The sequence below is a fragment of the Trachemys scripta genome, chromosome 5, assembly GCF_013100865.1.
Source record: "Trachemys scripta elegans isolate TJP31775 chromosome 5, CAS_Tse_1.0, whole genome shotgun sequence".
Taxonomy (NCBI): domain Eukaryota; kingdom Metazoa; phylum Chordata; order Testudines; family Emydidae; genus Trachemys; species Trachemys scripta.
This window is the reverse complement of record NC_048302.1, coordinates 28,403,544-28,429,625: the sequence shown is the minus strand read 5'-3', so window position 1 is coordinate 28,429,625 and position 26,082 is coordinate 28,403,544. Positions and strand designations below refer to the sequence as shown.

The 26,082-nt window shown below is 45.0% G+C and overlaps 1 protein-coding gene across 1 annotated transcript in view; it reads left to right on the top strand.

Moving 5' to 3' along the window:
* CENPE (centromere protein E) overlaps window positions 1-23,603 on the top strand; it is an 89,688-nt gene extending 66,085 nt beyond the window's left edge. Inside the window, exons 33-44 of the mRNA XM_034772563.1 lie at window positions 635-835; window positions 924-1,070; window positions 11,497-11,709; window positions 13,131-13,340; window positions 14,014-14,223; window positions 16,191-16,412; window positions 17,249-17,452; window positions 18,886-18,998; window positions 19,491-19,588; window positions 20,610-20,772; window positions 21,271-21,530; window positions 22,845-23,603. Of these exons, the coding sequence (XP_034628454.1) occupies window positions 635-835; window positions 924-1,070; window positions 11,497-11,709; window positions 13,131-13,340; window positions 14,014-14,223; window positions 16,191-16,412; window positions 17,249-17,452; window positions 18,886-18,998; window positions 19,491-19,588; window positions 20,610-20,772; window positions 21,271-21,530; window positions 22,845-22,942 (2,139 nt within the window). The 3' untranslated portion in view covers window positions 22,943-23,603. The remainder of the gene's footprint in view (window positions 1-634; window positions 836-923; window positions 1,071-11,496; window positions 11,710-13,130; window positions 13,341-14,013; window positions 14,224-16,190; window positions 16,413-17,248; window positions 17,453-18,885; window positions 18,999-19,490; window positions 19,589-20,609; window positions 20,773-21,270; window positions 21,531-22,844) is intronic.
* The last annotated feature ends 2,479 nt before the right edge of the window (window positions 23,604-26,082 follow it).

Genomic DNA, 26,082 nt, shown 5'->3' with positions numbered 1-26,082 from the left:
CCCGTCGATGCCGTGTACTCCTCTCGCTGAGCTGGAGTACCGGCATCAACGGCAAGCACTTCCGGGATCGATCCCAGAAGATCGATCGCTTACATCCGGACCAGGAAGTAAGTATAGACGTACCCTAGGGGAGGACTAAAGAGCCAGGAGTCAAAGCAACACTTGTATAGCTTATCCATTCACTTTTTTGCCTCTTCACTTCCATTTTGGCCTGTAACATTCAAGCTATTCAACTTGTGCTGTCTCCTCAGGTGACACAAAACTCACAGAATAGTTTTAAATTTGTAGTGGCTTCTTTCAATGGAATATCTGGGGTAGATAGGCCAATAAAACCAACTATAAACATCAATACCATCACCTACCTCTCCTTCTCCTTTCTTATTTCCTTTCATTATTTGTTCTGAGTTTGCAGTAGATGAAGATCCACTACACTGCAGGTTAGTTGGTTTTTTTGGTTGGTTTTTTAACCTCCTCTTCCCTGGTGACCCAAGTCAAGATTTAAGTCTAGGCCTTAAAAGGTGGTGTTGGATGGGTGTTTGTATGAAGTAGTTGACAAAATTGAGTGAATACTCTAATACTGAAAGTATACATAATTGGACCAATTCATAGTAATGTTGTTTAACTGTTTCTGTAGGTCAACCAGTTAACTGAGGAATTAAACAGTGTTTCGCATGAAAGACACCAGTTAGTGGCTGAAAGAACTAATCACTATCTCCAACTTCAAGAACAGATTTCATCAATTAATCAAGAGAAAGATGAGCTCCAACAAATACTTGAGGGTGTAAAGTCTGAGAGAGACCTGCTCAAGACTGAACTGCAAAAAAATATTGACATGGTTTGTGTCCCAAATACTATTAGATACTAATAGAAGTCATATTACTGTAAAATTAGTTTTACTTAATACTTGTGCATGTATTTTTCAGTGCACTGAAACAAATGCAAAACTTAAATGTGCTCTAGATGAATTGAAACAGAAGAATCTGAATGATGTGGCAGTTCAGGCAAACCAACCAGATGACACAAAACTGAGACATGCAGATAACATGAAAGCAAAAGCCTTGGAAGTAAAGGTAAATATCAGCTACATAGGTAACTGATGTGTGAAACTATAGAACTGTTCATTCCCTGGTACAATTCTAGAGCAGTATCTTTGTCTATCTACTACATAATTAAGGTTAAGATTTTGTCACTTTTATTTTTAGTGAAAGTCACAGACAGGTCATGGACAATAAACAAAAATTCACGGGAGCCCATGACCTGTCTGACTTTACTAAAAATAACCAGAGGGTAGGGATCGGAGGGGCAATATGGCCACAGAGGGGGAAAAGGGGTACGTGGCCCTGACTGCAGGCAGGGACAGTTGAAGCCAGAAGTCACAGAGGTCCAGTAAATTTACTGAATCTGTGACTAAATTGTGTCCTTAAACATAATGTATAATTCTTCAAGTGTTTGCACATGTCCATACCAATGTAAGTATGTGCATGCCTGAGTACAGTTTCTGGAATTATTTCCCCTAGTGATATCTGTCGGGTCAGCGCCAGTGCCATCTAGTGCTGCATGCTCATAGCGCCGAAATAAAGGACCCTGCCGATCTACTCCCATCCGTTCCTTCTTACTGCCAGTGATAGTTGCTGGAACTCCTCATTGCTCAGGAAATTTTCTCCTAGTGACTCTTCTGTTTCTTTAGTGTAAATAGTTATCGTAGTTTAGTTTTGGATGCCCCCATGCTTAGTGGCATCATCCACATCCCGGTGCCGGGGCATGCTTTGGTCACCGGGTTTCAAGTTCTGTGCTTCCTGTGGTAAGTCTGTGCCTTTTAGTGACCCGCACTCGAGTTGTCTCAAGTGCTTGGGGGAATCTCAGAGGAAAGACTGTTGCCAAATCTGCAGGAACTTCAAACTCCGCACCTAAAGGACCAAGAAACAAAACTGAAGGTCCTCCTCATGGGGGCAACCTTACGACCTTCCTCAGAGCCATACTCGCACTTGGCATGGGTCAAGAATCACTGCACAGATCTTCTTCGGTGCCTAAGAAGCAGCACTGTAAACGCCAACAGAAGAGCCGATTGCTGGTTCCGAAGGTGAGCAGATAAGGATCAGGAGAGAGCCAGACTTCCTCCATGGCACTGCAACATCAGATGCCTTCAGCTCCAGTGCCACTGCAAGCCCCACTAACACCAGCACAGGAGCCACCTCCTCCAGGCAGACAGCATTCTGGCCAGTTTGCTGTACCTTTGACCCAGAGGCATTTGCAACAGCCAGGGACCTACTTTCCCTACTGGTACCGGCATCCCCAGATTGTCAGAATTTGGCACCACTGGTGACACTGAGTGGCAAAGAGTTGTCGCCAGGATTTCACCCAGTACTGCGACTGCCATCTAGAGGAAAACCCCTGTTGGCAGCCTCATCAAGATCTTCCCTTCAACATTAACTGCCAGCACTAAAGGGAATGGCACTGCCTTGGTCTCTACACCGCAGTTCATCCTCTTCATCAGACTCTGAAGTGGGATCTTACCTCCCTCCCCCCGTCACCACAGCTGCCCGTAATGCTCGCCAGGCCATTCCTATGGGACCTCAGCCCCAAGTACAGGGGTGGCTCCAAACATTTGGCCACCGGGTCATGGGGACCAGCACCTACGTAATGGCTGTTTTGGAACCATTGGTGGTTCACCTGCCACAGGGCACCAACCCCGGCCTCATCCTACGTTCTCTTATTAGACCTCCATTTGAACCAATGGCAACATGCTCCTATGTTCACTTAGCTATAAAATAGCACTTCTTGTTGCACCTCTGCCCAACAGCTCAGAGAAATTGGAGCCCTTATGGCATACCCTACATACACAATTTTTCATAAAGACAAGTTACGCCATGCCCACATCCCAAAGTACCATTCTCTTTCCATCTTAATCAACCCGTTCACCTTCCTTGCTTCTTTCCAAAGCCTCACAGCAACCAACAGGAGGCAGCATTGCACACCTGGACCTCAGATGAGCATTAGCTTTATACCTGAACAGAACACATGCCATCACCCAGCAGGCTAGAGAAGAAGCCGGCTCTGGCCGTGCAGTCTTGCAGTCAGCTTGTCCTTGAACTCCGAACTCACCTTCTGTACAATTGCTTGGGAGTTACCTACATTGGAATGGATATGTGCAAGCACTTGGAAAAAAATAACCCTTTTAATAACCTTTCTGTAACTGATTGTTCGAGATGTGTTGCACGCATCCATTCCAAAATGACCCTCCATCCCCTCTTATCGGAGGCGGTCAATAAGAAGAAATGGAAGGGGAGCAGGTTGGCAGGGCCTTTTATACCAGCACTGTGTGTGCACGGCACCAGAAGGTGCTGGAGCCAACGGATACCACTAAGGGAAAATATTTCGGCAACTGTGATCGGGGTGCGCACACAGCTATGTTGGAGTGGACATATGCAACACATTTTGAACCATTACAGAAAGGTTAGTAACCAGTTTATCCTAAGTGATTTTAAATTGTCCTTTTTAGCAGGGTTTTTAGCCTTATAAAAATATTGAGGTGGGGTACATGTGTCCTAAAATTAAGTGGTTAAAAGCTCACAAATCACACGGTGATAACAGCTTGTCTGCGGTTAATGTGAGAGACTCTTGAATTGAACTTTGCTATTAAAATGTCTGATCTTAATTATGGGAACAAAACTGTTTCATAATGTTTTTTACTGAAAAGTTGATATACAAGCACTCTTACTTTGATATTTTGTAAAACTCATAACTTTATATAAAAAGCTGTATTTAATGAAGCCTTTCTCCTTTCAAAACAGAATAATCTTCTAATCTCTGTAAAACTTTGCTAGTGAAAGGAGCATTTGTACAAACCCTTGGACAGATTCTGGGGTGTTGCTGATCTGCATAGCTCAGGGGTGCGAAGATGCATGGCTATGTGGCTTACAGCATACCTTTGTACTTCCCTGATTCTGCTGCAACTGTGCGCAGGGTTAATCTGAACTACGTTAGAGAGACGTAAAGGGCTTCTCCAATTTACACCATGTTTCAAACACCCACATGCTATTGGTACCTGACCTTGCTTGAAACAGTTGAGTTCTAGTGAAGATGCTGTCATGTTGCTGATTGCTGTTCTTTCCAGTACCATTCTTAATGCAGCTCAACAATCCCACCTGCTGGCCAACCATGTGTCAGATGGTTTGGTTTTAGCAGTAGCACTCGTATGGTTCCTTAAACTACCATAGAACTGGCTTATGTAAAACATGTATCTGACATAGATAATGTTCAAAAACTTGAATGTGTACATGCAAGATAGTGCACATTGGAAGGAATAATTTGAACTACTCATGCACTCATGATATTTTTCCTCAGATGTCAGTTAATTTACACCTGGGCAAAATTGTTGACAGCTCAATGAAGACCTCTCCTTTTTTGGCTGTTGCTGCACGTTAACATAATTTTAGGTTCTGTAAGGAACAGAATGATATATACTGAAAATTTTAGAACACATCACATAAATCAGTGGTACGAACTCTCATTGGAATACTTCATGTTCATTCTTCTTCGAGTGATTGCTCCTCTGTATTCCCAGTAGGTGTGCACGCTCATCACGTGCACTGGTGCCGGAAGTTTTTCCCTTAGCAGTACCCGTACTGGGGGAGCACTGCGGCGACCCCTGGAGTGGCTCCTGTATATCGCACTAGAAGGGGAGCTACGGGCTCCCCCTACCCTCAGTTCCTTCTTGCTGCCAGTAAAGGTAGTTGGAATTTTTGTGCTCCAGCTCTGCTGCAGCCCTTCTTCTCGACCTTAGTGGTACTGTTGTAGATTGTTCTTCGGTGACTAGAGCGGGCTCGGGGCATGCCCTGTGCCCGAGGCTTCAAGTCGTGCGACTCCTGTTGCTGTTCTATGCCCAGGAGCGACCCTCACACTGAGTGTCTTCGCTACCTGGGTGAGACTCACATCAGCGACTGTTGCAAGATCTGCAGGTCGTTCAAGCCAAGAACCAAAAAGGAGAGAGACTTCGAGCTCTCCTGATGGAATCGGCATTGACGCCGGTGCGCAGATCGGACTCGGCGCTGGCCGCCGTGTCGTCAGTACGTAGCGAGGCCCCTTCGACCAGTCGGCGCTGCTCTCCCGCCAAAAAGCAAGGGAAGAGCTCGGCCTCGCAACGCCACTGCGATAAGGACAAGGGGGAGGCTGGGCAGCCCTCGATTCCCCCCCGGGCTCTAAGGCTCCAACTCGTGTGGAGCGGAGCAGCCCGGTACCGTCGACCCAGGCATCCCCACCAGTACGGATGCCAGAGGCGGTGCAGGCTGCAAAGGACATTCTGTCCCGAGCTCGCAATCGGGCACGGGCCCTAGGTCACGAGGCAAGCCCCCTTTGGGTGCCCACCAGACCTCTCCGAGCAGCCGTAGTTCCCGCTCCGAAGATCGCTCCCCGCACCGCTCGGCACGCAGCAGCCGCTCTTCCTACAGTTCCCGCCCGCCTTCGATGCCGGCCAGACCGTCCGGACCACTGGTGGGACGGGAGTCGCGGGGACTCTCCACGCCACCTGCCACTGAGAGAGGCACCAGGAATGGTCACCTGCTAGACATGGGTACCGGAGTCGCTCTCGACGGACAGACATCGCCGCTCCCATTCCAGCTCCCGCTCGTCTAGGCGCCACGCCAGAGGCGCCCCTCTGGTACCTCGCCGTCAGGGCACCGAGCGTTGCGTCGCCGTCACGCGTACCGAAGCAGTTCGTCGTGTGGGTACCGTTCATTGTCGTCGAGATCCCGGGCCCGAGGGAGATACTGCCACAGACTCCGCTCCTGCCGCTCCCGTGGCACCGAGCATTCTTCGGTGGCCTTGGCACACATCCACCTACTCTCAGCACGCGCCGTTCCGTCGGGGCACATATTGCCATCCCGTGCTCAGGCAAGGGACTCCGTGGCAAGGACAGTGGTGCCATTGGTGACCATCGGTGCCAGCCCAAGCGGAGGCCCGTTCGGTCGCCGGAGCATCCTGGGCTCCATCGGCCTCCTCTGGCCGCCCACAAGACAAGTCGGCAGGTCACGAGTTGGCGGACCTGCGCCAGGACTCTGACCTCGGTATCGACACCCCGGCACCGACAGAGGCGCCTGGCTCCTTACGGACGCTCTCTCTGGTACCGGATGACATCATAGCAGCGCCTCCGCCATCGGTCCCGCAGGAGGACTTCAAGGCACACCAGGACCTGCTAAAAGTGGGTGGCTTCCAACCTCCAGCTGCAGGCCGAGGAGATGGAGGGTCTGTCCGATTCCTTCTTTAACATCCTGTCTCCCTCGGCACCGGGCCGCATGGCCCTGCCTCTGCACCAGGGTATTGCCAACATTTCAAACTCCTTGTAGCAAACTCCCGCCTCCTTGACCCCAATCTCTAAAAAGGCTGAGAGGAAATACTTTGTGTCGGCAAAGGACCCTGAATACCTGTATTCAAACCCGGCACCGAACTCGCTCGTTGTGGAATCGGTAAACTACAGAGAGTGTCATGGCCAGCCTGCGCCCACCCCAAAAAACAAAGACGCCAGGAGACTGGACTCCTTTGGCAGAAAATTTTATTCGTCGGCTAGCTTCCAGTTTCGCGTAGCCAACCACCAGGCCTTACTGAACAGGTACAACTTCAACCTGTGGGAGTCCTTGCCTAAATTTGAGCCCCTCCTCTTGGACCGGGGCAGGAAGGACTTCAAGGCCCTGGTGGAAGAGGGGTCGGTGGTGGCAAAAGCGGCCCTGCAAGCAGCGTCCGATGCGGCGGACATGGTGGCCCACTCAATGGCTTCCGCAATCACCATCCGTAGGTCGTCGTGGCTCTTGTTGTCCAGGCTGTCAACTGAGGCACAATCACTGATGCAGAACCTCCCGTTCGATGGCAAGGCACTCTTCGCGGACCAGACGGACGTCAGGCTGCCTGGGATGAAAGATTCTCGCACCACCTTGCAGACCTTGGTCCTCTAATGTCCCTCCGGCTAAGGATAAGGCCAAATCACTTCCGGCGGCTCAGCCTGCGAGGAGCAGATATGAGCCCCTGTACTAAAGGCCCAGAGACCAGAAGCGTCGGTCTCGGAGGCAGTCCTGCTCTGCCCCGCAGCCTGGTCCCTCTAAGGGGCAAGAGGCAGGGGAAGAGGCAGTTTTGACTATCTGCAGGGGGGCACCGGGCCTGTTGCCAGTGAGACCCACTGATTAATAAAGTGTGTGTTCTGCAACCGATTGTTTGCCTTCCTCAGGGCGTGGTCCCGCATAACTTCGGACCAATGTGTCCTCAGTACTATCTCCAAGGGCTACGTGTTGCAGTTCACCTCACCCCCGTCAAATCACCTGCCATCCACAATGGCCCCCGGGGGACTCCTGCGTCAGGAGGTGGACCAGTTGCTCCATCTAGGGGCGGTGGAAAGGGTACCCGGTTCCGTTCCAGAGCAAAGGGTTCTACTCCCAGTACTTCCTGATCCCAAAGGCGAAAGGGGGTCTCAGGCCTATACTGGACCTGCGCAACCTGAACAGGTTTCTAACCCGTTCCAAGTTCCACATGGTGTCCCTGGCCTCTATTATCCCCTCCCTGGACCCGGGGGACTGGTACGTGGCCCTGGATCTCCAGGATGCGTACTTTCATGTCCATATTTTCGAGGGACACAGACACTTCCTCCGATTCCTGGTGGGGATGGACCACTACCAATTCACGGTCCTCCCCTTTGGCCTATCCACGGCTCCTAGGATTTTCACAAAATGTATGTCTGTGATGGCAACCTACCTCAGGCGGGAGGGCGTACAAATCTTCCGTTACCTGTACGACTGGCTCCTCAAGGGGGAGTCCCGTTTCGAAGTGGAGTCCCACGTAGAGCTGCTCCTCTCGACAAGCGCCGATCTAGGCCTGGTCGTCAACAAGACCAAATCGACATTAGTGCCCGTTCAGCGCATAGAGTTCATTGGGGCTCTGCTGGACTCCTCCAGGGCCACAGCCTCTCTCCCCCTGGACAGGTTCAAGACCCTAAGGGATCTCATTGCCTCGGTCACAGCCTTCCCGGTGACCACGGCAAGGGTGTGTCTTCGGATTCTGGGACACATGGTCTGCCATGCCAGGCTCAGTATGAGGCCCCTCCAATTATGGCTGGCCTCCCAGTTCTCCCAAGCTCGGGATGGTCTGGACAAGGTTCTTACGGTCCCGTCCCCGATACTCACTTCCCTCCTATGGTGGTCCTGCCTGAGCAATATGTTGCAAGGGGCTCCCTTCACGGAGGCCAACCTGTCCATAGACCTGATGTCCGATGCCTCGGACCTGGGCTGGGGAGCCCGCATGGGGGACGTGCAAACCCAGGGAACATGGTCGGCCCCAGACTGCCGCTTCGCCCGGACCTCCTCTCCCAGGACGGGGGGCGCCTCCTCTATCCCAATCTGGCAGCGCTTCACCTGACAGCTTGGCTGCTTCGTGGCTGAATGAGGAGGAGAATCAGTGTTGGGAGCAGGTAAGGCGAGTCCTCCTGGAAAGCAGGAAGCCGTCCATGCGTCGGACGTACGTGGGGAAGTGGTCCAGGTTCACCAGGTGGGCGAGTGAGTGGGGAGTGTCCCCTTCCGCTGCACTTCTCCAGTTTATCCTGGACTACCTCTTATCCCTTAGGGCCCAGGGACTGGCACCTGCCTCAGTCAGGATGCACCTGGCGGCCATATCAGCCTTTCACCCGCTGGTGCAAGGCCACTCAGTCTTCTCCCACTCGAGGACCTCCCGTTTCCTGAAGGGCCTTGACCGTTCATTCCTGTATGCTAGGCCCCCCGTGCCACAATGGGACCTCAACCTGGTCTTGTCCCGTCTCATGGGACCCCCCTTTGAACCCCTGGCCATGTGTTCCTGGTCGCACCTCTTGTGGATGGTGGCCTTCCTAGTGGCGATCATGTCGGCTCGACGTGTCTTGGAGCTTAGGGCCTTAACCTCAGAACCCCCCCTATACAGTTTTCCATAGGGATAAAGTCCAGCTCCACCCACACCCAACGTTCCTCCCGAAGGTGGTCTCCGCCTTCCATATGGAGCAGAGCATCTTCCTCCCCATGCTCTGTCCTAAGCCCCACTCCTCTAACGAGGAAGCCACCTCCACACGCTCAATGTACGTAGGGCGTTGTCTTTTTATCTGGATCGGACTAAGCCGTTCCGGAAATCCTCTCAACTCTTCATTGCCTCAGCTGAGAGGGCTAAGGGGCAACCCATCTCCACCCAGCGGCTTTCCCGCTGGATCACCTCGTGCATACGCACGTGTTATGATTTGGCAGGGATTCCCCCGCCACCGATTGTAAGGGCACACTCTATGAGGGCTCAGGCCTCATCAGCTGCCTACGTCGCCCATGTCCCCATCTAGGACGTTTGTAGGGTGGCCACGTGGGCCTCAGTTCACACATTTACTTCGTATTATGCGATCGTCTCCCAGTCTAGGGATGATGCCGGGTTCAGCAGGGTGGTACTTCGTCCCGAACCATCGTGAACTCCTACCCATCTCCAACAGATACTGCTTGGAATCATCTACTGTGGAATACACAGGAGCAATCACTCGAAGACGAAAGGACAGTTACCTGTTCCGTAACTGGCATTCTTTGAGATGTGTTGCTCCTGTCTATTCCACACCCCGCCCTCCTCCTCTGTTGGAGTTGTCCGGCAAGAAGGAATGGAGGGTGGGGGAAGCCCGTAGCTCCCCTTATAGCGCGATATACAGGTGCCACTCTAGGGGTCGCCGTGGTGCTCCCCCGATATGGGTACTGCTAAGGGAAAAACTTCCGGCACCGGTGCACGTGGCGAGCACTCACACCTACTGTGGAATAGACAGGAGCAACACATCTCGAAGAACGCCCATTACGGAACAGATAACTGTCCTTTTTTGGTCACCCCATCTCTCAAAAAGATACAATAGAAACAAGAACAGGTGATGAGAATGAGGAATGGAAAAGGTTCCATATGATTTAGCTGGGGATTGGTCCTGGTTTGAGCAGGGGGTTGGATTAGATGATCTCCTGAGGTCCCTTCCAACCCTGATATTCTATGATTCCAAGAGAGTGAGAATGAAAGACTGATGAATAAGATGGTCCAGAGAGAGAGAATAACAAATTATATAAATAAAGTAAACTTGGGTACTTCTATTCATCCTTTTTCATAATACAAGAACAAGGGAACATTCAATGAAACTGAAATACAATTAATTTATAACTGATGAGGAAAATAGTAACTGCCATACTGGGTTAGACCATTGGTCTAGCTCAGGGGTTGCAAGGTTATTACATGGGAGTCGTGAGCTATCAGCCTCCACTCCAAATCCCGCTTTGACTTCTTCAGCATTTATAATAGTGTTAAATATATAAAAAGTGTTTTTAATTTGTAAGGGGGTCGCACTCAGAGGCTTGCTATGTTAAAGGGGTCACCAGTACAAAAGTTTGAGAACCACTGATCTAGCTAGTCCAGGACCCTGACTGACAGTCTCCAACTGTTTTGAGGAAAGGATAAGAAAGCTTGCGGTAGGTAGTTATTGAATAACCTGACCAATGGGAGAAGCTTCTTCCTAGCATCCATGTCCTGAAGACTTTTTTGTTCACTTTCTTGAATGTTGGTAATTTTTCAACTATTATAACACTGGATATCTGATATCAGTATTGGTATACATACAATCCCTTTTTTGGTAAAATTAACACTACACATAATTAGCCTGTGCAATTCATTTCCACAAAATGTCATTGGGGCCAGGAGTTCATTAGTAGTCAAAGGTTGGATGTTCGTATGGTTAGTGCAAACATCCAGTGTTAAGATTTTTGTTTTAAAGATTTGAAAGGGAAATATCCTTCATGCTTTGACATAACACAACATCTAACTAATAGGGGTTAGGAAGAAACTTCCCTATGGGCAAGTTATTTCATAAGTGCCTGTTTAGGGTTTCTTGCACATACCTCTGGAGTGTCTGGCACTAGCCATGTTAGACACAGGGTAATGGTCTAATATGGCAATTCCTGTGTTTTCTCTGGGGGATTGAAGTATTGGGGAATCTAGCCTCTTGTTTAAATGTAACTTATTGTAACCAGAGACAAGGAAGGAGACAATACCAGTTAGCAAACTTTGATTCAGTGCACTTTCTTGAAATGTTCACTGTGTCCTGAAAAATACATTGAACATATTTGATAGTTCAGCGTGTGGGGAGGAGTGGGCGTGAGCAGAGGTATGAAGTTCCTTGAGTCTAAGTCATGGAAACAACTTGAGCTCATTTGAAAGCATATAATTGAGTCTGGGGCTCTGGCTCTTTTGAAGAGTTACCAAACTCTCTGCCTTTGTACTGTCTGACCTAATTTGCATCCCATTTCCTTCTGTGGTGAGTAGTGATTGGAATCTTACTCCATAGTTATTTCTCTTAACATTATAAGACCAATAAATTCCTAGACCTGGAGTCTGATGGGCTGTTAAAGCTTTATCCAATCATTGATCACTTTGTAAAATATTCTTCAAGGATGCTTTATTCTTTATTGTGGCTGATTCCATTTCTCCTTATCTCAGGGGCTTCTGGAGAAATTCCTAATGATGGAAAAGAAGTATGAGTGTCTCACTACAGTGTCTCTAAATCTGAAAAGTGAACTCAGCAGTCAGCAAGCACTAATAGCTGGGATGCTGACACACCTTTCACCTGAACAGGCTAAAGAAGTCAAAAGGCTTCAAACGGAAAATGAGAAAATAAGCAATCATCTCCAGAGCTTGTTGAACAAACTTAAGGTACAAGTTTCAAATAGTGGTTGTGTGGAGGGCTTCATGTAGCTCTGCTTTTACATTATAGCCAACATACTAACACAAGTGCTCATGGAGCACTCTGGTTGTGAAGAAATCCCTAACTAATATGCAGTGTTGCTGTTGAGCTTCATTCCTGAACCTGTCCTGCTGTATGCAGTTATTGCAGAACATATATAGGGGGTGCAATGTAAACTGATATGTAATTGCTGCATAAGCCCTATATAATGGGGCCAATTAAGGACTATAGAATTGGCCTTAAACTCTGAATATAGTTCAGCTACTTTGAATAGTCTAATACCCTTAACATTTCTTTAAAAAGTTGTAACTGGTCAAAGAAAACTTGATCTGTATGCTAGATGCTCCAGAAGTAGAATTGTGGATCGTTATGTAAACCTCTTCAAAATACAGGTTGCTTTCATAGCATAGCCTTGTCCCATGGCAGGTGTTGATTTGAGACCTTTATTGGATAGCTTTAACGTTTCTGGATACTTGCAACCCTCACCCATCTTGCATTTGAGTGATTTGACTGCATTCATTCTTAATCACTTAAAATGAAAAGGAATGGGGGAAGGAGAGGAGGTCTACCATCTGAGTAGATTAGGTTCTATCATGTAGATAGGTACAGTAAATGTAGTTTAACATGTTAATTCTCTTCTGGGTCTTTGGAATCACGACTATAGGCAATTTTCTGTTACTGGTGACAGTAATTCAAAGAAAACAAAACCTTCACTGGGCCTGAGACTGTACAGCTGTCACTTTTTGTAAATGTTTGTTAGCTAAGAAATTAAACAAATGTTCCATACAGTTTGATCTCATAACTTCACATCAGCATTTGCATTTTTGGAGTCATATGTTTATGTTCTTGTTAATTGTTCATAATAATTGTTGGTCCTTTTTTCCTTTTATAGTCTTCCTTCGTTTATTTGCTTTGGGGGCACTTTTGTGTGTATGTAATAGTTTCAGCCGTTTAAAAAATAAACTTTAAACCTGGCAGATCAGATTATGGCCATACTAGATGTCATAAAATGAATACATCAGATTTTCACTTGATTACATTGGTGTGAATCTAGAGTAACTCCTCTGAAATCAAGGTATTTTAATTTGTCTGGGTCCAAATTCTGCTCTTGGTTTGATTGCAAGCTATGTAGTATATGTTCCCACCACTAGTTTAGTATCTTAGTCAGTCTAGTCCAAATGCCCTTAACCCTTTGAGCTTTTTGAGAGCTATGAAAAATATATTCTTTACAAACATAATGTGGAAATAATTGAGATGAGGGTTTTTTACTAGGCCTTTTATTATACATTGCTTTTAAAATTTTTGCATATGCATGAAGTGCTACACAGCTGTCTAGAATCTTATCTAGATGCAAGGTATCCTTTAATGATGACCTTTTCATATTCAACAGTTTCTGTTCAGCCGTGTTTGCCAGAAGAAGGCAGAACACTATACTACCATTAACAACCATGAAATGGATTTGCTTGATGAGAAGAGAAAACAGAATGAGCTACTGTCTCAGATTCGGTGTCTCAAGAAAACTTGTTTGAAACAGGATGAAACAGCTTACCAAGAGTTAAACATCCATGAATTGCAGCAGAAGTTGGACCTCCACATCGAGGTAGCACTCAGTATATTGTTTGACTGAAATAAATGTCAATATTTATATTTTGGGAAATATCACAACATGGATGTGCTACTTCACTGTGGAGTTGCTTTTATTTGCAGGTGACTCGTACTTTCGTAAGCTATAGGAAAATAATTGACACTAACCTTCACTTTTAAATATAATTCATCTCTTTTATCTTAATTTTCTGATCTGATCAGAATTAAATTTGCAATTTATTTATGAAGTGCCACACTAAGTGAGCTTATATGCAAGATATTCAGCCTGGGGATCTCTATATATTGGTCTTGTAAAGCACCTACAACTCCATTTGTAAAAATCTCTTGCTTGATTATTTTATATATATATATATATATATATATACCGTTTAACTGCACAAGTGTGCCATTAAGTTAAGGATTTTTTTTTTTATGCTATTAACAAAGGGGGTCGAATGTAAAATAAACTTTGAATCTATACTTCAAATATAGGGTAACTAGAAGCTAAGAAATATCCCATATACAACATTATAGTGTAAGATATAGCAAATACAGTGTTTACTAACAATTTAAAAAAAAATTACTATAACAATATTGCAAGTAAAGTTATTTGAACCATTCAGTTGCTGAAAACTAATGTAGTGCAATCAAATTGGTAAATCGCTTGTTTTCGTTTTTTTTTAATGCAGCACATTCTCAGAGACATGTCAGAAATAGAAACTGAGCTTCTCAGTATAGAGGCTGAGTTACAAAAGGAAGAGAGTGCTAGAAAAGAAGCAATGCAGTTTTTGGAAACATGTTCAGGAAATTATTGTGATGTAGAAAAAATTAAAGATGGAATAAAGCAAGACAATGAGAGGCTTTTACGAATGATTAAATTCTGGACACCTAAAGTCAAGGTAAAAGTTCCTGCTATAACAGTACATCATTCAACTTGTCTTTTAACATAGCTCTGAAATCTATAAACCCACCAGATATTTTTTTTCTGTGAGTATTCTTGTGTTAACAAGTATTTGTATATTGTGTATAGGCAAAGCATCTAATTTCCGGTAGTATCTTCATATTGTACTAAGCTGTAAAGTGAAGCTCTACTTAGAAGTTTTGCAGGGTTTTTTTTGTTTGTTTCTTCCTTTTGGCTTTTCTCACACATCCAAGCGTGGTGCCCTCTGCAATTTCTTGGTCCATATTGACCTTCAGGCCAGATGGAGCCCTAAAGATTTTTCATTCAGAAAATTGTTTTCTCCCCTGCCTCCCATGAACTTTCTTCTCTCAGTTTCTGTGCTTTTTACTCTGTAATTGGAGTGGAGAAGGGTATTTTTTAAAAAAAAGTCTGTAATAGTGCTCAGAGCATGTGTTGTTCCTTAAGTTCAGGCACCTCTACGTACCAGAGATGTTTCCATAGCTACACGCTATAGCTCCTAAATGGGGCTTACGGCAGCGAAACTACCAATTCTCTGTTGGAGCTAGTCTGCTGAAGATTTTTGTCAGACCATGATGACTTCTATCTGAAACTGTAACTGACTTTGTGTCTTAAACTTAAACAGCATGAAAAGATGTTCTATGACGGGGTGGCCAACCTGTGGCTCCGGAGCCACGTGCGGCTATACAGAAGTTAATATGCGGCTCCCTGTATAGGCACCAACTCTGGGGCTGAAGCTACGGGTGCCAACTTTCCAATGTGCCGGGGGTGCTCACTGCTCAACCTCTGGCTCTGTCAAGGCCCTCCCCTACTCCACCCCTTCCTGCCCCTTTTCCTGAGCCTGCCGTGCCCTTGCTCCTCCCCCGAGCCTCCTGCATGCCACGAAACAGCTGATCAGGAGGTGCAGGGCAGGAGGGGGAGGCGCAGATCAGCGGGACTGCCGGTGCAGGGGGGAGCTGATGGGGGAGGCTGCTGATGTATTACTGTGGCTCTTTGGCAATGTACATTGGTAAATTCTGGCTCCTTCTCAGGTTCAGGTTGGCCACCCCTGTTCTATAAGTTGTGGTCCAGTGTAACACTACACTCTATATAGGAGCCAAACGAAAATGAACTTACACGTAAAGCTATTCCATCTAAATGACAGTTTCATTTAGAAATATGCATTCTGTATTAAATATCATGGTTTAATATGGCTGAGACGTAAAATCTCCAGAGATTTAAGACAGTTTAGGTACATGTAATAATTCATATGCATTTTACAGGAATAAGTATAGTTTACAGGTCATATGATTAGGGGGAGGCAAAATCTTGGCTCATTTAAGGGCCTGACTCAAAGCCCATTGGAAATTCAGGGAAAAGTCACCTATTGAAGTCGTGCATGACCAGTGTGCATAGATGTGACTTTGCACAGATTTAGGGCTTGATCCAGTCACTTCTGTTTCTTCAAACTCTTCACCTAGGATACTATTTTCTTGTTTCTCCAACACTACTTCAAGACTTGATACAATAATTTGGTAAAACTTTGTTCATTTTTTTCTCTTTTCCATACCTTTCCTACCCTAAAAAACTCAAACTACGTTAGTGGGAGTAAAAGTTTAAGGACAGGAAGTTCTGGGTTCTTCCCTGCCACCCCAAATTTTTAAGGTTCTTGAAGAGAATCATCCGAATCTGGAAGTCCAATTTGTACCTCAGGAAGTCTTCAGGACTGGCTCCCATCTTGTATATTAGAAATTAATATATTCTAAATGCATACATTTAACTGCTTTTCAAAGAGTCTGTTTCCTGCATAATTATTTTGCTATTTCCATACAAGTGGATGTACGTACTCTGACAAGTTAAATATTTGTGTCGGTTTCTTAGCATATATCTTTACGGTATTTTATTTGTGGCTGGGTTCTAAAAGCTAATAGTTTTACAGTTACATGCATGGCCTATTTAATTTTGCAGACACTCCTTCAAACTTCATCAGAGATGGATACCAGAACTGCCAACTATTGCAAGGACTCAGAAATTGAACTGAAACAAAGAAAAGGGAAAACTGAGGAGTTACTTGAGCAACTGAAGACAATTAAGGAACAGCTGGCACCTTGTGGTGTTGCTAATCTTGCACTAGAAGAAGAAAACTATAGACTTTGTAACCAATTAAAAGCCACAGAACAAGATATAAAGGTATATAATCTGATATGTTAATCAACTTAAATCAGCAGACATGCAAAACCACCTGTAAACGAAGCAGAGAAATTTCACAGGATACTTTAAACTGAACTAAGAAAATAAGAGACTAGATAATTAATATAAAACTGTGCTATACACACCACTAGCCCAGACTACACTTAACTTTTTTGTAGCTGTTTTATTATCCAAAAATAAATTAAAGCAGTCTTATTTAGAATGTGAAGAGTTAACGCTGTGGCTACAAGTTAGATTTACAATAGTGCACATGAATATGAACCAACTGAGAGCATTTCAAATGTGTTTAAATATATTTAAAATATTGTGCCTAACAGTGCGAAGGCTGTAAGGCTACATGTGGTCATACAGTCTTTCTGTGTTAGACTAGGGATTGGCACAGAACTCAGAACCAAAATTAAAGAATTAAATGTCCTTTATTTCAAAGAATAATTCAGAAAGGTCCTGTTGGATCAGGACTGAACTGGGAAACTAGATAATCACATGGGTGATCCATCAGTTCATCAACTTTTTTAGTAGAAATGACTAGGTATTTGACTATAGTGAAGAAATGAAGATATCTGGTACATCTGCAAGAATCTTAAATGAGTGTGGGACAATTGGGTAGCTGATAGCTTATAATCAGTTGTCAGATGCACTTGTTTTCTAAAGTTTTGAGCACGCCGGACTATTTGGGAAAATGTCATGCTGACAGCCCTGGAGACTGCAGAATGAGATGACATTTTATTTCCTTGGCCTCTAATACAGCTGACAAGCCTGTCAAATGTAGTTGTAATTGCTAGGATAACTTCTAATAACTGGATATTTTTCTCAAGATTATGAAAACAACAATCCAAAAGCTGAAAAATGCAGTAAATGAAGCAGGAAAAAATGTCAAGGAGAAGGAAGAAAGAATAGCCATGTTACAAACGGAGATTAAAATGAAAGCTGCTGCAAGTGAACTTAACCAACTTCAGGCTAAATTAAATGAGACAGAGAAGTGTCTTAGAAATGCATTAACAGAGAAACAGACTTTCAAGGTATGTTTCATTGTAAAACTTCAGTTGTTTAAGCGAAATGTCACTCCTATTTTCCACTTGAGAGCTGGGAGGAAACCTGAGAAGGTTCTTGAAGGCCAACATGTGGAAGCCAATCTATTGTACTATATGGTATTGAAGTGATGCATTCTTTTCCTATGGTTTAGCCTGTCTCTTCAGACATTCTTGGTGCAGCAACGAGTGACCAAGCTTGGAACCCAAGTTATACTCCATGGGGAATTTTGCGCCTCTGTGCATGTGCAGTATTTATGTCTCCCACAGATTTATTTGCTTCCCCACAGAAAATGACTTTCTGATGGGAAGCAAATGGAGGCCACAAGAGCAGTCATGAAACCCTCCCCAGCAGTATGTTTCAGATGTCCAGGTCAGCTGGCAAAGAGGTAAATCACTGTGGGGCAGGAGGCGGACTGGGGAAGACCCAGCTGGTGGCTCCTACCCTGCGCCAGGCTCAGCAGCTAGGCTGGGCTGGGGAGGATGGGACTTCCCCTGCACGGCACCCCCAGATTTCTTCCCTGGCTGCAGGAAGCTCTGCAAACTTTCTCCACCCCCGCTTCCTGCACTCATTCCTGTACAGGGAGCTGCTCCCTCATCCGCCCATCCCCTGTCCAGACCCCCTCATACCTAGACCCTCCCGCGGAGCCTTCCCCTCCCCCTCACACTCAAAACCTCTCCTGAGGAGCCCCACTCTCCCTGCACCTGGACCACCCCGACAAGCCACCCACACTCAGATCCCCTTGCTGAGCTCTATCCGCTCACACCCAGACACTCCCCCCCCCCCCCCCCCGCCGGAGCCCTAACCACCTTCACCTGGACCCCCTTGAAAAGTCCCATTACCATTGCACTCAGAACCCCCCAACAAGCCCCTGTGCATCCAGATCCTTTCCCACACCCAAACCCCACTGAGCCACCTGCACCCAGATTGCCCTACACAGAACCCTCTTAACCCATATCTGGATCCCCCCCACACTAAGCCCCTCCACACTTAGATCCTGTCTTGCTGAGCCTGCCTGCCCACACCTGATGTACCTGGCACGGAGGGGCAGAGCCCCGGGATGTTTCTGGGGCAGACCCAGTCCTTGCACTGTGTCAGGGTTGGGTACCGTCTCACCGCTGAGTCCATGTCCCTGGGGAGGGGAGGGAGCTGCACAGTGATCTCCCACCTCTGTGCAGCCAGTGGCCTGTGCTCCCCAATGCCATGCTGGAGCTCCATGTTTATTTGACAAAATGTGCAGAATTTTAAAATATTGTGCGCTGAATTTTAATTTTTTGGCACAGAATGCCCTCGGGAGTAAAGTTATATCATTAGAATAAGAATATTGCCTCTGCAAGATGGTATTCAAATATCCCTAATTAACTTTAAGAGATCTAACTTTCTTATCACTAGATCTCCTCTTTTCTCCCACCCAACATATTAGGCAAAATTAGATAAAGGTGCCACGTTATATAAAGAAGAAATTGATCATCTCAAAACTCAGTTGGTGAAAGCTGACATGGAAAGAATGAAGCAATCCAGAATTTTTGAACAGGAGTAAGTTTAAGTTTTTTACTGTACTATGCATCCTGTAATTTCCCAGTTATTTTTTTGGAAAGCATAAGATTTGATGTTTAAAAGTAGTTTTTTATACAGGTTGTTTCAAACATCCTACCTAGACACTTCAGATATCTCCCAAGAATAAGTAGAAACTGCACTGAAAATACAAACCTTATTGAATATTTGGTGCTCAAGCATGGTTTTGAAGAGAGCTCTGAGTGTCTTTAATCTACCCAGAAACTATAGAGCCATTTTGTCATAAGGGGTGGGGGGTGAGGGGCTGTATAAATTAAATATTTTGTGTTTCCTTGGTGAAGAGTTCGAGTTTCTTAGCTCTGATATGTTTTGATATTTTATCAGTATATTTGGATCCTATTGCTGTTTGATTTCTCATTTGGAGAAGAACAGACAAATTAAAACTGCAAAATGTTGCAGAATTTCACAATGGCAAACTGCTAAAATAGTGGCTTCCTCTTTTTCCTTATGCAGAATTGCTTCTACAAAAGCTCTTGCAGAACACAAAGAGGAACAGTTAAGAAAATTAAAAGAAGAACTGAGAAGAGCACAGCAAGAACAAGATGTAACTGGTAAATAAAAAATACATACAAGGGATTTTTTTTTTCACAATATCTATATAAACGAAACATAGAATTGAGGCTGTGGGTTGTACATAAAGCACTAGATAGAAAAATGTTAGTCTTTGGTCCACAGTTGGTTAAAGGAGGGACAGGACTTTCTTTGGGACATATGGTAGGTGAGGTGTAATGAGAGAGCTCTTCACACCCCACTCATTAACTCTGGAAATCACAGTAATTTAGTGCTTAGAGTTCTTCCGTATGTGACTACAGCAGCGACAAGGTATGAAAGTGCAGACCTTTGATTTTTTTTTTTTTTTTTTATTTTTTTTTTTGCTTGTCATATCTGAAGGACGTGTCTGAATATTTCTATAATTGGCCCTACACTTTCATCAAACACTCCTGGACAGAGTGGTACACAGTTCGTGGCAAGTTTGTATAGCTTTTGCAAAACTAGAGGCAATCCTCACTATATCAAGATGTGAGACAGTGGGGCCTAGTAGATAGAGCATTGGGCTGTGACTTGAAGGACCTGGGTTCTGTTTCTGGCTTTGTTCACTGGATTACTTTGAGCAAATCACTTCCTCTCTCTAGGCCTCAACTTACCCACCTGTAAAAGGGGAATAACAATTCTATCCTCTTTTTGTAAAGTGCTTTAAGATCTATTACTGAATAATTCTATGAACTAGATATTATGGTTATCTCTTCTAATCATAACTGATATAAAATAACTGTATTTTGGATTTGTCAGTTAAATTTATTAGATCATCTGATTTACTAGAGAACCATTTGAATTTTATACTAGGTAACTGGCAGTCTGTGAATTCCTGTATAGAAAGGTTGAAACTGTTGTAACTGTATTTGTAATCTGTACAGTGAACACCTAATCCCAAAAGGGAATTTTAATATAATTTTCTAATCATAGAACACTACTTTATTTACTTTATGAAGGTCAACTTTACTTGATTTTTGTATTGTCCAAGATATAGCAAATAATAGCTTCTAATATATATTCAAATAATTTTTTCCCCAGTAATATCAGGAAAAGATGTTCCTCAGGAATCACATACACCCCTGACTTGTGGTGGTGGCAGTGGGATTGTGCAGAGCACACAAATGCTCATTTTAAAATCTGAACAAGCTAAATTACAGAAAGAAAACCTGCAGTTGAAGAAAAACAATGACCTTCTAGTAAGGTAAGTTTAAAAAGCTGATCATCAGAGTCTAGAATGTTGTTTCTGATTTAACTGCATACATTACTATACTTGCTGTTTGATTTATAACCAAATGCGGTAAGAGTTCATATTTCTGGGGAGAATCCTAGAAATGAGAAATTTTGAAAGATCCATTTGTTTGATGAACTTTCTTCTCTTGGTGGCCAGGGACTTGTGCCTTTCACACATCAGCGGTTTGAATACCACCAGTGGTGACATTTTCATTGTCTCTTCCTTACAACTTAGGAAAGGATCTGGCTTCCCTTCTTAATATAAACTTGCTCACATGAGTTGGCAGTAATTGGTTATCTGTTCAGCAGTTTTGCAGCAGAAAGTTGAATGGGTATGGAGCCTTAACTGCTTTGATTCTAGAGATTGTCCCTTGAAGTCAGGATCAGGACACATTGATATGGCAGTGTGAGGGAACTTGCATTGTCATGCTTCTAGTAGTTTACACTTTTATCATTTTCTCCTTTTAAGCAATGAGCTTCAGCTAAAAGAAGAACTAACCAAATGGAAAGAGAGAGCACTAAAAATGAGAGCAGAATCCTGTAGAGACACCACTCGGGAAAAGATACAGAGGTCTCCAAGGAAGACCACAACTCATTCAGTTAAAGAGCAAATGCCTTCTCCCTCCAAAGAAGTTTCTTCACGAGAAATCCTGCCTCTGGATTCACCAAACACACTGCCTCTGACTTGTCCAAATTTCTTTGATAATTCGAGCTTAGGCACACTTACAGGTGCGTAATGCAATACTGTTTCTGTTAGGAACACCTATTCAGTAGAATGTTAAAGGGTTGGCTAGTCAGACCTGTGAAAGGTCTAGTGTAGGTGCATGCTACAGTTAATTCATATGTACTGGGGGACTTGAATACCTCAACTGGGTGAGTATTGGAAAGATTAGGCTAGCTTTTATTGCAGTATAAACTGAATTTAGTGATTAGCCGTAAGTCTGGACAAATAAAATATTGTGCAATTGTACAGTGGATATATTGGGTTCTGAATGGGTGGGGGGTTGTATTTTTTATTTACATTATTTCATTTATGTAGTTTTAGTTCAGAAAGGTTTGGAAGGAGTGAATTCTAGACCTGGTTGGGATTTTTTTTGGATTAAACAGTTTTGTTGTAAACTGCTAGTTTGTTGAAATAGAAGAACCTCAATTTCCCATATCATAAGTAGTTCCCTAACAACTGGAATATTGGATACTCTTGGGTAGGTGGCTCTCTTGTTTTTAGCCAGATGTTTCAAAAGGTCTGTATTTCATCCCAATATAGAACAAAACCAGATGCCAAAACCTCAAAACTTTGCACAAAATGGCATTCTTGTCTTCTGGCCAGCCCAAGTGAATTCTCCAGCATTGGCCCTCCACCAATGCAGAGAGCTATGAGCTAGTTTCACCCACGTGACTCTAGAGACAGCATTTAAGCAAATTTCTGTCTCCAAGGCCTAACCTTTAGTTTCAAGAGCAAGTTTTGCACCCAAGCCACTAGTCTCTCCATCTCCAGTTGCAAAGATGGCAGCCTGGGCAATGTCTCCTTTCCCATTCCCCCTACCCTGCTTTGCTCTGCTCCTTTTCTTTCCTGCCTGTCTCCACAAACCTTGGCCTGCAAATAATGGCTTCTCTGCTCTTCTCCACCCAGCCACCTTTTGTGGGGGAAGCTTTTACTGGTGGCCTGCATTACATCTTAACAGCACCATTAGCTGTTTGAAAAACCATCAATACTCCCTAGCAGTGTGGTGAAGTACTAGGTCGCTGGAGCAACTTTTGACATTGTCACCACTGTTCAGTGAGTGTGATCTAACTTATTGCTGCCGCTTCTGCCAGCAAATCTCCCAATGTCTGAGGTCCCCACACAATTCCATGTTCCAGCCCAACTGCTAAGATCAAAGAAGCGCCTTGTCTAGACTAGGATTTAAAGGTAGTGGTTGGATTATGTAGTCTAGCTCAATCTTTTGAACACCTTCTAAAAGTCTAGACAAGACAAAGCAATTGTACTCTAGCATGTGCTAAACTGGGAAAGTTACAAGTCTTTCTATTTTCTCTCTTACTTAGATATGCGACCTGCAGGAACAGAGCGTATAGAAGATCGCTTTAAGCACTTGTTTGGAGCGTCAGAAAAAGATAAAGCACCTGACTGCACAACCCAGTAAAGGTGCCCGTTATTGTTCACTGAACTTGCTAGTGGATAAAGTCAGAGATTGCATATAGAGAAGATGTGCTACAGAAGTAGCTGGTATGTTTTAACTGTAGCCAGTGGGAAGAAGCTTTCTTGGAGCAGGAACTGAGCAAGTAACTGGAAAAGCTGGAATACAAAAATGTGACAATAGTGTTGCTTGCATCCAGCTGATGGTCTCACCGTAGCAGTTCTGCATTGCTCCTCTTGTGATGGCAAAGATAACAAAGCCAGCCAGCTGAAGAGGAAATGAAAACTGGAATGGATCACAAATCAGAGAATCTCTACTGTGAAACTTATCAATGTTAAACTTTCCCCTCTCACTCCTAAGACAACCCTCCCAAGGGCAATCAGTTTAATCTTGGAAGTCCATAAAGAAAGTGGAGAGAACTCTTTCTGCTACTCTTTTTCTAGTGTTCAGTGTTATTTCAAGTTTTATATGTTGACTTTTCTAGGATGGGGAATAGCATTCTCATTCAACTTCATTTAACCAGTTTATATATAATATTCTATTTATGAGCTCACAATCAAGGCTGTGTTTTTAAAAAGTCTCTAATTCATATCTGCAGTGCACAGTTGATTCTGGTCTGAGTAATTTTACTTTTGTCAATAAAGATTGTTATATGCATATAGGCAGTTAAACTAGAATTGGGCATTGTACTATTGCCATTTCTTGTTGTGTCATTGGGGGACGTGGCAGGAGGCTCCTGCCTACTGGTCATAGCTGAGTGATTCGGGGGGGTCTCGCCTAGCAGCAAGTAAGGGGATCATATACTCTATCACACACCCTCCCCCTCAGGTTCTGCTGTGGGGCTTTATCAGGCAAATCCTCCCTCTCCCTCCCCGAAAAGAAATTGGTCTTATTAATGTTTTTCCCAGCCCCGTGAAGGATTTCAAAGCTATAGGGCTGTAGCAAGACATACCATCTCATTAGCCTAGAGTTGGTGTCTTTCATGATGTTCAGCCAACGTACTAGGGCATGGTCACCAGTTTGAAGGAGTTCCCCCACAGATAATAGCTCAGCGCATCCACAGCCCATTTCACCGGGAGGACTTCCTTTTTTATGACTGAGTAGGATGTCTCTCGTGGAAACAATTTCTTGCTGAGGTATACTGTGGGGTGCTCCTCCCTGTCAATGTTCTGGGACAACACTGCACTCAGGACCACTTCTGAGGCATCCATCTGAAGAGTGAACTCAGGGGTGAAGTCCAGATGGGTGAGTACGGGTTCCTGGCTCAGCCTCTCCTTCACTTCCCAGAAGACCATTTCACAGTCTGCTGACCACGGGACCTTCTAGGGCTGTTCTTCACCAGGTCAGTTAGGGGCATTGCGATCATGGCAAACGCCGGGAAGAATCATCAATAGTACTCTGTGAGGCCAAACCTGGTGCACTTGCTGCTTGGTCGTAGAAACAACGCACTTTGCGTGGGCTTGTCCTTTGTCGACCAGGGGTCTTTGTTTTCCTCCTCCCATGCAGTAGCCCAGAGATGTCACCTCCTGCTGCCCTGGATGGCATTTGGCTGGGTTCGCCATCAACCCTGCCACCTTCAACGTCTACAATACGGACATGACAAGTTTAAGATGGTCTTCCCAGTCCTGGCTGTAAATGATGTAGTCTATGTATGTTGCAGCGTACACCCCATGTGGCTGTAGTACCCAGTCCTTTAGACGCTGGAAAGTCGCACCGCTCCATGTAGGCTAAAGGGCATCATTATACATTGGTACAGCCTCCAGGGTGTGAAGAAGGCAGTTCTCTTCGGTGCTTTGTTGGGGGGACCTGCCAGTAGCCCTTGGTTTGCTCTAGGATGGAGAGGTAATTGGCAGACCCCCGCCGGTCATGCAGCTCATTGACCCATGTTTTTGCCCATTTAAAAAAAAAACAGGCAACCTTTTATTTTGAGAAACTCCAGCATCCCCATGCTTTGGAGCAAGGAGTTGAAATTTGGTAGGGGTGGCCTATGTATCAGGGATGTGCCTTTTTCCATCCATATGATGATCTGCCCAAATTTGGCCAAGTTAAGAGTCTGAAAAACTGCAATTTGCATGTGTTCCGTAGAGACTTGCTAGGGCTTCACAACTTAAAAATTTTCCCAAAGATTTCATGTATTGTTTATGTTGTAGTCTGGGGCTGAGCAGGACTCCCCCTGCATTTGGAGTTCTGGGCCATGCTGGGTCCAGAACTGAGCAGGGAGCCTCTCTCTCCTGTCCTTTCAGTACTCCCACTTCTGGGCTCAGGCAGAATGGAGGAGAAAGCCACCTGAATCGAATGCAGAGGGGGCAAGGGTGGAATTTGCATGGGCAGGGTGAGTAGTGTGACGAGCCTGGAGAGGAACAGACTGAGATAGGCAGTGGGTGACTGGGACAGGCTGGGCAAGTTGACTGGGGATTAGGGGGCCAGGAGATAGGGAAAACATCTGATCAGGAGCCAGAGTGCAGGAGGAAGAGAACTGGAATTGGAGTGGGACATGGAGTTAGGCTGGGGAGGCATATTGAAATTGGACATGGACCCCAAAAGAGATCCAGGAGTTAGTGGGGATGTGAGTTGAGGGAATCAAGTGGGCAGGGAGAAAAGAAACAAGCTTGGCTCAGGAGCAGGGAATAGTTGGGCAAGGATACTGTCAGGGAGTACAGGGGATGAGATTTGGATTGGCTGACAAGGACGCTAGGGACAAGGAGCTGGAGAGTAAGGTTGGAAACAACAGAGTGAGATGAAGGGGGGAAGACAATGCAAGGAGTCTGGGACTGAGATGAGAAGTCTGAAGAATGGAGACTTGGACTGGATAAGTGAGGAGAATGAGACTGGGACAAGGAGCCAGGACAGGGAAGAGAAGGACAGGGCAAAAGAATCTGTACACACTATTACTCCCTTCCAGAGTCTGGAATGGAACCTACATGCTTGAGTCTTGCTGTTCCTCTGCTTCCATAAATGGCTGTGAAACCCTCTGGTAAAGTGTCTCATCCCCTCTAGTGCTGGTCCACGTAGAGGATGGCAACTTACTACTGTTATCAGTTACTCCATTAGCTCCTGTAGCAGGTTCCAATCCTGCAGATGAATCACAGCTCAATGTGATGCCACATGCTGGAATTTGTTTTTTCAATTTGCTTTTTTTAAAAAAA